Below are 11207 nucleotides of genomic sequence, written 5' to 3'. Positions count from 1 at the left end.
TGGCTAGGCTGTGGCTAGGGCTGTGGCGGTCACGGAATTTCATCAGCCGGTGATTGTCAAGCAAATAACTGTTGGTCTCACGGTAACAAACACATTCAGCATCTCCTGGCTTCCACACACAGCCTACAAGTCACTGATACAGACCTTTGGAACATCTACATTTTAATAAGTCTAATAACTCCATGTAATATAGTCTACCTACACCATCACAATAAATCCATGTAATATAGTCTACACCATCACAATAAATCCATGTAATATAGTCTACACCATCACAATAAATCCATGTAATATAGTCTACACCATCACAATAAATCCATGTAATATAGTCTACACCATCACAATAAATCCATGTAATATAGTCTACACCATCACAATAAATCCATGTAATATAGTCTACACCATCACAATAACTCCATGTAATATAGTCTACCTACACCATCACAATAAATCCATGTAATATAGTCTACACCATCACAATAAATCCATGTAATATAGTCTACACCATCACAATAACTCCATGTAATATAGTCTACACCATCACAATAAATCCATGTAATATAGTCTACACCATCACAATAAATCCATGTAATATAGTCTACCTACACCATCACAATAAATCCATGTAATATAGTCTACCTACACCATCACAATAAATCCATGTAATATAGTCTACACCATCACAATAAATCCATATAATATAGTCTACCTACACCATCACAATAAATCCATGTAATATAGTCTACACCATCACAATAAATCCATGTAATATAGTCTACACCATCACAATAAATCCATGTAATATAGTCTACCTACACCATCACAATAAATCCATGTAATATAGTCTACCTACACCATCACAATAAATCCATGTAATATAGTCTACCTACACCATCACAATAAATCCATGTAATATAGTCTACACCATCACAATAAATCCATGTAATATAGTCTATACCATCACAATAAATCCATGTAATATAGTCTACACCATCACAATAAATCCATGTAATATAGTCTACACCATCACAATAAATCCATGTAATATAGTCTACCTACACCATCACAATAAATCCATGTAATATAGTCTACACACCATCACAATAAATCCATGTAATATAGTCTACACCATCACAATAACTCCATGTAATATAGTCTACCTACACCATCACAATAAATCCATGTAATATAGTCTACACCATCACAATAAATCCATGTAATATAGTCTACACCATCACAATAAATCCATGTAATATAGTCTACACCATCACAATAACTCCATGTAATATAGTCTACCTACACCATCACAATAAATCCATGTAATATAGTCTACACCATCACAATAAATCCATGTAATATAGTCTACACCATCACAATAAATCCATATAATATAGTCTACCTACACCATCACAATAAATCCATGTAATATAGTCTACCTACACCATCACAATAAATCCATGTAATATAGTCTACCTACACCATCACAATAAATCCATGTAATATAGTCTACCTACACCATCACAATAAATCCATGTAATATAGTCTACCTACACCATCACAATAAATCCATGTAATATAGTCTACCTACACCATCACAATAAATCCATGTAATATAGTCTACCTACACCATCACAATAAATCCATGTAATATAGTCTACACCATCACAATAAATCCATGTAATATAGTCTACACCATCACAATAAATCCATGTAATATAGTCTACACCATCACAATAAATCCATGTAATATAGTCTACACCATCACAATAAATCCATGTAATATAGTCTACACCATCACAATAAATCCATGTAATATAGTCTACACCATCACAATAAATCCATGTAATATAGTCTACACCATCACAATAAATCCATGTAATATAGTCTACCTACACCATCACAATAAATCCATGTAATATAGTCTACACCATCACAATAAATCCATATAATATAGTCTACACCATCACAATAAATCCATTATTTATTTTAGACAGGTCTAAAGAAACATGATATGAAGAAAATGTAGTTTATTTCAGAAGAACAGAATAACATACTCTGAGTTGTCCTCATGTTAGGTCCTGATCTGGTTATGCCATATGGCTGTGGGCTACACTAGTTCATTATGTTAGGTCCTGATCTGGCTGTGCCATTTGGCTGTGGGCTACACTAGTTCATTATGTTAGGTCCTGATCTGGCTATGCCATATGGCTGTGGGCTACACTAGTTCACTTAGCAGACGAGATCAAGAATTCTGTGGCAATATTTTGTAGTATGAAGAATACAATTGATCAAAGCTGAATAAAATAGAAAGGATATTTTCTCCAAATGATTTGAGGGAGTGAGCACATGCAGCTATTCTGTGTTGAGCGAAGAAATAGGTATTACTATATGCTTCATTTAGAGTTATTAATGTAACTTTAGTTGTTCAACAAACGTTGGGCTATATGTTTTGATTTTTAATACGTTCTAAGGCTGCCCGATTCGACTAGTTGCATGAAATGCATGAGCTCTGCTTTGTTTCAGGTTGTACACACTTCATCAGTCTCTCATTCACAATTTGACAAGCACTTCTGCATGTAATGCTTTTATTATAAAGGTGCATTTTTATGGTGAAAATCATCTTCCCCAAACTTGAAACTCACTCGCTGCTTATTTATGTAGTTAGGCTCTACACCCGTTGTAAACGGTAGGTTCAACACCTTGCTGTAGTTTTGATGGGTTTATTAATGGATGGTCCTGTCAGCACCTTGCTGTAGTTTTAATAGGTTAATTAATAGATGGTCCATTGAATGGGTCTTGTCAACACCTGGTGCTGTAGTTTTATTAGGTTAATTAATGGATGGTCCATTGAATGGGTCCTGTCAGCACCTGGTGCTGCAGTTTTAATAGGTTAATTAATGGATGGTCCATTGAATGGGTCCTGTCAGCACCTGGTGCTGTAGTTTTAATGGGTTAATTAATAGATGGTCCATTGAATGGGTCCTGTCAACACCTGGTGCTGTAGTTTTAATGGGTTAATTAATGGATGGTCCTGTCAACACCTGGTGCTGTAGTTTTAATGGGTTAATTAATGGATGGTCCTGTCAACACCTGGTGCTGTAGTTTTAATGGGTTAATTAATAGATGGTCCATTGAATGGGTCCTGTCAGCACCTGGTGCTGTAGTTTTAATGGGTTAATTAATGGATGGTCCTGTCAACACCTGGTGCTGTAGTTTTAATAGGTTAATTAATAGATGGTCCTGTCAACACCTGGTGCTGTAGTTTTAATAGGTTAATTAATGGATGGTCCTGTCAACACCTGGTGCTGTAGTTTTAATAGGTTAATTAATGGATGGTCCTGTCAGCACCTGGTGCTGTAGTTTTAATAGGTTAATTAATGGATGGTCCTGTCAGCACCTGGTGCTGTAGTTTTAATGGGTTAATTAATGGATGGTCCTGTCAACACCTGGTGCTGTAGTTTTAATGGGTTAATTAATGGATGGTCCTGTCAACACCTGGTGCTGTAGTTTTAATAGGTTAATTAATGGATGGTCCTGTCAGCACCTGGTGCTGTAGTTTTAATGGGTTAATTAATGGATGGTCCTGTCAGCACCTGGTGCTGTAGTTTTAATAGGTTAATTAATGGATGGTCCATTGAATGGGTCCTGTCAACACCTGGTGCTGCTGGACACTGCTAGCTGGGAACAGAGCTTTACCTGGGCTCACACTGAAGGGAAAATCAGCCATCCCTGCATCCCAGATGGCATCCTATTCACTTACGTAGTGCACTATATAGGGAATAGTGTGCCATGTAGTGCACTATATAGGGCATAGGGTGCCAAGTAGTGCACTATATAGGGAATAGGATGCCAAGTAGTGCACTATATAGGGAATAGGGTGCCATGTAGTGCACTATATAGGGCATAGGGTGCCAAGTAGTGCACTATATAAGGCATAGGGTGCCAAGTAGTGCACTATATAGGGAATAGGGTGCCAAGTAGTGCACTATATAGGGAATAGGATGCCAAGTAGTGCACTATATACAGGGAATAGGGTGCCAAGTAGTGCACTATTTAGGGAATAGGGTGCCAAGTAGTGCACTATATAGGGCATAGGGTGCCATGTAGTGCACTATATAGGGAATAGTGTGCCATGTAGTGCACTATATAGGGAATATGGTGCCAAGTAGTGCACTATATAGGGAATAGGGTGCCAAGTAGTGCACTATATATTTGGGACACCATATTCTTCAGTATATCCTTCATTTACTGACAAAATAACAAATAACGTGATGGAAGACTGAGTTCAATAAATGCCGTTATGTAGTCAGTTGAAAGGATAATGTCCCTGTTCTTTAATGTAGTCAGTTGAAAGGATAATGTCCCTGTTCTTTAATGTAGTCAGTTGAAAGGATAATGTCCCGGTTCTTTAATGTAGTCAGTTGAAAGGATAATGTCCCTGTTCTTTAATGTAGTCAGTTGAAAGGATAATGTCCCTATTCTTTAATGTAGTCAGTTGAAAGGATAATGTCCCCGTTCTTTAATGTAGTCAGTTGAAAGGATAATGTCCCTGTTCTTTAATGTAGTCAGTTGAAAGGATAATGTCCCGGTTCTTTAATGTAGTCAGTTGAAAGGATAATGCCCATGTTCTTTAATGTAGTCAGTTGAAAGGATAATGCCCCTGTTCTTTAATGTAGTCAGTTGAAAGGATAATGTCCCTGTTCTTTAATGTAGTCAGTTGAAAGGATAATGCCCCTGTTCTTTAATGTAGTCAGTTGAAAGGATAATGTCCTTGTCTTTAATGTAGTCAGTTGAAAGGATAATGTCCCTGTTCTTTAATGTAGTCAGTTGAAAGGATAATGTCCCTGTTCTTTAATGTAGTCAGTTGAAAGGATAATGTCCCTGTTCTTTAATGTAGTCAGTTGAAAGGATAATGTCCTTGTCTTTAATGTAGTCAGTTGAAAGGATAATGTCCTTGTCTTTAATGTAGTCAGTTGAAAGGATAATGTCCTTGTCTTTAATGTAGTCAGTTGAAAGGATAATGTCCCTGTTCTTTATTGAAGATGATTATATATTATTTGTAGTCATCATATATGTCATTTATATAAGGATATCAGCAGATTTGAAAGGTAAATATTTTTACTTTCTATGTTGTATTTTGACACAGAAGCACTGCTGACCTTTTGGTTATTAGTAGTGGAGATGCAGTGGAGATGCAGCACCCTGGGTAGTAGTGGAGATGCAGCACCCTGGGTAGTAGTGGAGATGCAGCATCCTGGGTAGTAGTGGAGATGCAGCACCCTGGGTAGTAGTGGAGATGCAGCACCGTGGGTAGTAGTGGAGATGCAGCACCCTGGGTAGTAATGGAGATGCAGCACCGTGGGTAGTAGTGGAGATGCAGCATCCTGGGTAGTAGTGGAGATGCAGCACCGTGGGTAGTAATGGAGATGCAGCACAGTGGGTAGTAGTGGAGATGCAGCACCGTGGGTAGTAATGGAGATGCAGCACCGTGGGTAGTAATGGAGATGCAGCACAGTGGGTAGTAGTGGAGATGCAGCACCGTGGGTAGTAGTGGAGATGCAGCACCCTGGGTAGTAGTGGAGATGCAGCACCGGCGGTAGTAGTGGAGATGCAGCACCATGGGTAGTAGTGGAGATGCAGCACCGTCAGTAGAAATGGAGATGCAGCACCCTGGGTAGTAGTGGAGATGCAGCACCCTGGGTAGTGGTGGAGATGCAGCACCGGCGGTAGTAGTGGAGATGCAGCACCCTGGGTAGTAGTGGAGATGCAGCACCGGCGGTAGTAGTGGAGATGCAGCACCGTGGGTAGTAGTGGAGATGCAGCATCCTGGGTAGTAGTGGAGATGCAGCACCGTGGGTAGTAGTGGAGATGCAGCACCGTGGGTAGTAGTGGAGATGCAGCACCGTCGGTAGTGGTGGAGATGCAGCACCGTGGTTAGTGGTGGAGATGCAGCACCGTGGGTAGTGGTGGAGATGCAGCATCCTGGGTAGTAGTGGAGATGCAGCACCGTGGGTAGTAGTGGAGATGCAGCACGGTGGGTAGTAGTGGAGATGCAGCACCGTCGGTAGTGGTGGAGATGCAGCACCCTGGGTAGTAGTGGAGATGCAGCACCCTGGGTAGTGGTGGAGATGCAGCACCGTGGGTAGTAGTGGAGATGCAGCACCCTGGATAGTGGTGGAGATGCAGCACCGTGGGTAGTAGTGGAGATGCAGCACCCTGGGTAGTAGTGGAGATGCAGCACCGTGGGTAGTAGTGGAGATGCAGCACCCTGGGTAGTGGTGGAGATGCAGCACTGTGGGTAGTAGTGGAGATGCAGCACCGTGGGTGGTAGTGGAGATGCAGCACCGTGGGTAGTAGTGGAGATGCAGCATCCTGGGTAGTAGTGGAGATGCAGCATCCTGGGTAGTAGTGTAGATGCAGCACCGTGGGTAGTAGTGGAGATGCAGCATCCTGGGTAGTAGTGGAGATGCAGCACCCTGGGTAGTAGTGGAGATGCAGCACCCTGGGTAGTAGTGGAGATGCAGCACCGTGGGTAGTAGTGGAGATGCAGCACCGTGGGTAGTAGTGGAGATGCAGCACCGTGGGTAGTAGTGGAGATGCAGCACCGTGGGTAGTAGTGGAGATGCAGCACCGTGGGTAGTAGTGGAGATGCAGCGCCGTGGGTAGTAGTGGAGATGAGGCGCCGTGGGTGGTAGTGGAGATGCATCACCGTGGGTGGTAGTGGGGATGAGGCATCGTGGGTGGTAGTGGAGATGCATCACCGTGGGTGGTAGTGGAGATGCAGCGCCGTGGGTGGTAGTGGAGATGAGGCGCCGTGGGTGGTAGTGGAGATGAGGCGCCGTGGGTGGTAGTGGAGATGCAGCACCGTGGGTAGTAGTGGAGATGCAGCACCCTGGGTAGTAGTGGAGATGCAGCACCGTGGGTAGTAGTGGAGATGCAGCACCGTGGGTAGTAGTGGAGATGCAGCACCGTGGGTAGTAGTGGAGATGCAGCACCGTGGGTAGTAGTGGAGATGCAGCACCGTGGGTAGTAGTGGAGATGCAGCGCCGTGGGTAGTAGTGGAGATGAGGCGCCGTGGGTGGTAGTGGAGATGCATCACCGTGGGTGGTAGTGGGGATGAGGCATCGTGGGTGGTAGTGGAGATGCATCACCGTGGGTGGTAGTGGAGATGCAGCGCCGTGGGTGGTAGTGGAGATGAGGCGCCGTGGGTGGTAGTGGAGATGAGGCGCCGTGGGTGGTAGTGGAGATGCAGCACCGTGGGTAGTAGTGGAGATGAGGCACCGTGGGTGGTAGTGGGGATGAGGCACCGTGGGTGGTAGTGAAGATGAGGCACCGTGGGTGGTAGTGGGGATGAGGCACCGTGGGTGGTAGTGGAGATGAGGCACCGTGGGTGGTAGTGGGGAAGAGGCACCCTGGGTACTGGTGGAGATGCAGCACCGTGGGTGGTATTGTAAGACTGTGTACTCACTTTTGTTATTGTTACATATGGAACAATGTTGCAAATGTCTATTTCCTGGAGCACGTTTGTGGACACAATGTACCAGCCATTTTGTTAACAGTGAGTCGCTGCAGGTTATATTTTGAGCCTCTGCCAAATGCCACAAAGTTCGGTGTAACCAAATGGAATTTCTAGAAGTCATGCAAGTAAGTGATGTTTTCTGTTGGGGACTTTAGGTGCAGTAGGCTCAATATGGTAGGCTGCTTGCGTTGTGATATGACTGGTCTAATGTATGAAGGAAGCCAGAGAGTTGATATGTCTGTTTCATGCAGCTATTCACACGTTCATGTTCTGCATAAAACCTCTATTTTATTGGTTCACGGGACAAAGAGGGAACACTTAAACCACACAATGTAACTCCAAGTCAATCACACTTCTGTGAAATCAAACTGTCCACTTAAGAAGCAACACTGATTGACAATCAATTCCACATGCTGTTGTGCAAATGGAATAGACAACAGGAGGAAATTATAGGCAATTAGCAAGACACCCCCAATAAAGGAGTGGTTCTGCAGGTGGTGACCACAGACCACTTCTCAGTTCCTATGCTTCCTGGCTGATGTTTTGGTCTCTTTTGAATGCTGGCGGTGCTTTCACTCTAGTGGTAGCATGAGACGGAGTCTACAACCCACACAAGTGGCTCAGGTAGTGCAGCTCATCCAGGATGGCACATTAATGCGAGCTGTGGCAAGAAGGTTTGCTGTGTCTGTCAGCGTAGTGTCCAGAGCATGGAGACGCTACCAGGAGACAGGCCAGTACATCAGGAGACAGGCCAGTACATCAGGAGACGTGGAGGAGGCCATAGGAGGGCAACAACCCAGCAGCAGGACCGCTACCTCCGCCTTTGTGCAAGGAGGATCAGGAGGAGCACTGCCAGAGCCCTGCAAAATGACCTCCAGCAGGCCACAAATGTGCATGTGTCTGCTCAAACGGTCAGAAACAGACTCCATGAGGGTGGTATGAGGGCCCGACGTCCACAGATGGGGGTTGTGCTTACAGCCCAACACCGTGCAGGATGTTTGGCATTTGCCAGAGAACACCAAGATTGGCAAATTCGTCACTGGCGCCCTGTGCTCTTCACAGATGAAAGCAGGTTCACACTGAGCACATGTGACAGACGTGACAGTCTGGAGACGCCGTGGAGAACGTTTTGCTGCCTGCAACATCCTCCAGCATGACCGGTTTGGCGGTGGGTCAGTCATGGTGTGGGGTGGCATTTCTTTTTGGGGCCGCACAGCCCTCCATGTGCTCGCCAGAGGTAGCCTGACTGCCATTAGGTACCGAGATGAGATCCTCAGACCCCTTGTGAGACCATATGCTGGTGCGGTTGGCCCTGGGTTCCTCTTAATGCAAGACAATGCTAGACCTCATGTGGCTGGAGTGTGTCAGCAGCTCCTGCAAGAGGAAGGCATTGATGCTATGGCCTGGCCCGCCCGTTCCCCAGACCTGAATCCAATTGAGCACATCTGGGACATCATGTCTCGCTACATCCACCACAGACTGTCCAGGAGTTGGCGGATGCTTTAGTCCAGGTCTGGGAGGAGATCCCTCAGGAGACCATCCGCCACCTCATCAGGAGCATGCCCAGGCGTTGTAGGGAGGTCATACAGGCACGTGGAGGCCACACACACTACATTTTGACTTGTTTTAAGGACATCACATCAAAGTTGGATCGGCCTGTAGTGTGGTTTTCCACTTTAATTTTGAGTGTGACTCCAAATCCAGACCTCCATGGGTTGATACATTTGATTTCCATGATTTTGTTGTCAGCACATTCAACTATGTAAAGAAAAAAGTATTTAATAAGAATATTTAATTCATTCAGATCTAGGATGTGTTATTATATATACATATATACATCCCTCACACACACACACACACACACACCCACACACACACACACACACGCACACACACTGTAAGATCAGTTGACTGCATCCCATGGCACAGCCACAGACAGACGGCGAACTGTCTGGAGTTGAATTAGGGCTTCAGTCGTCACCAAGTCTGGCCTAATTTCCTAGGGCTGCCATTTTCTCTCTCTCTCCCTCATTATATCTCTCCCTCAATATCTCTCTCTCTCTCTCTCTCTCTCTCTCTCTCTCTCTCTCTCTCTCTCTCTCTCTATCCCTCAATATGTCTCTCTCTCTCCCTCATTATATATCTCCCTCAATATCTCTCTCTCTCTCTCTATCCCTCAATATGTCTCTCTCTCTCCCTCATTATATATCTCCCTCAATATCTCTCTCTCTCTCTCTCTCTCTATCCCTCAATATGTCTCTCTCTCTCCCTCATTATATCTCTCCCTCAATATCTCTCTCTCTCTCTCTCTATCCCTCAATATGTCTCTCTCTCTCCCTCATTATATCTCTCTCTCCCTCATATCTCTCCCTCATTATATCTCTCTCTCCCTCATTATATCTCTCCCTCAATATCTCTCTCTCTCTCTCTCCCTCTCTCTCTCTCCCTCAATATATCTCTCTCTCTCTCAATATATCTCTCTCTCTCTCCCTCTCTCTCTCTCTCTCTCAATATCTCTCTCTCTCTCTCTCTCTCTCTATCCCTCAATATCTCTCTCTCTCCCTCAATATCTCTCTCTCTCTATCCCTCAATCTCTCTCTCCCTCAGTATCTCTGTCTCTCTCTCTGTCTTTCTCTCTCTCTCCCTCAGTATCTGTCTCTCTCTCTGTCTTTCTGTCTCTCTCTCTCTCCCTCAGTATCTCTGTCTCTCTGTCTCTCTATCCCTCAGTATCTCTGTCTCTCTCCCTCAGTATCTCTGTCTCTCTCTCTTTGTCTCTCTCTCTCTCCCTCAGTATCTCTGTCTCTCTCTCTGTCTTTCTGTCTCTCTCTCTCTCCCTCAGTATCTCTGTCTCTCTCTCTGTCTTTCTGTCTCTCTCTCAAAAACAGACATTTTGATGTCAATGAGAACTTCCTACAGGAATTCACTTTCAGTTGTTAGCTTTCCACAGCTTTTATTATTTTCTGTGTGACCATGATGATGCAGGGTGATTCACAATAAATTGCCGCAGTGCTTGATAATGATTTGTTGGTGTGAAGGTGGTCTGACCGACCAAGAGATTGTCTTTACATTGAGAGGTCAGTCGGAGGAGCAGAACAAATCAGCAGCCAATGGATTCTAACTTGGCTGACAACGTTCTGTTTGACCCTCATGGCATACCATTGATTAGGAAAAGGCTGCTTCTGGCTGTGCACTATTGTTATGTTCTCTCTCACCCACACTCTCTTTCCCCTCTCCCCTCCCTCTCTCAGAATGCTGTGTCTATGTACTGTCGCCTGGGTTTTGCCCTGAAGAAAGGAAGCTCGTTCAGCTCAGAGCAGCTCCACCCCACATGGAAGACTGCCCCCTCTGTCAACAGACTGAAGTAGGCCTTCAATACCACTATATAACCACACTACTATATCACTATACTACTATACTACTATACTACTATATCACTATACTACTATACTACTATATAACCACACTACTATACTACTATATAACCACACTACTATATCACTATACTACTATACTACTATACTACTATATCACTATACTACTATACTACTATATCACCACACTACTATACTACTACATCACCAGACTACTATATCACTGCACTACTATATCACCATACTACTATATCACTATACTACTACATCACCAGACTACTATATCACTGCACTACTATACTACAACAACACTATAT

At 44.1% G+C, this 11207-nt stretch overlaps 1 protein-coding gene across 1 annotated transcript in view; it reads left to right on the top strand.

Annotated features, from left to right (window-relative positions):
- Positions 1–10626: 10626 nt before the first annotated feature.
- The window catches only part of LOC135571560 (protein FAM91A1-like), an 85415-nt gene continuing 84834 nt past the window's right edge, over positions 10627–11207 (top strand). The window contains exon 1 of the mRNA XM_065018164.1: positions 10627–10880. Within this exon, the coding sequence (XP_064874236.1) occupies positions 10627–10880 (254 nt within the window). The remainder of the gene's footprint in view (positions 10881–11207) is intronic.

The sequence above is a fragment of the Oncorhynchus nerka genome, linkage group LG4, assembly GCF_034236695.1.
Source record: "Oncorhynchus nerka isolate Pitt River linkage group LG4, Oner_Uvic_2.0, whole genome shotgun sequence".
Lineage (NCBI taxonomy): Eukaryota > Metazoa > Chordata > Actinopteri > Salmoniformes > Salmonidae > Oncorhynchus > Oncorhynchus nerka.
The sequence above is the reverse complement of the archived record's forward strand: the minus strand, read 5'-3'. Positions and strand labels throughout refer to the sequence as shown.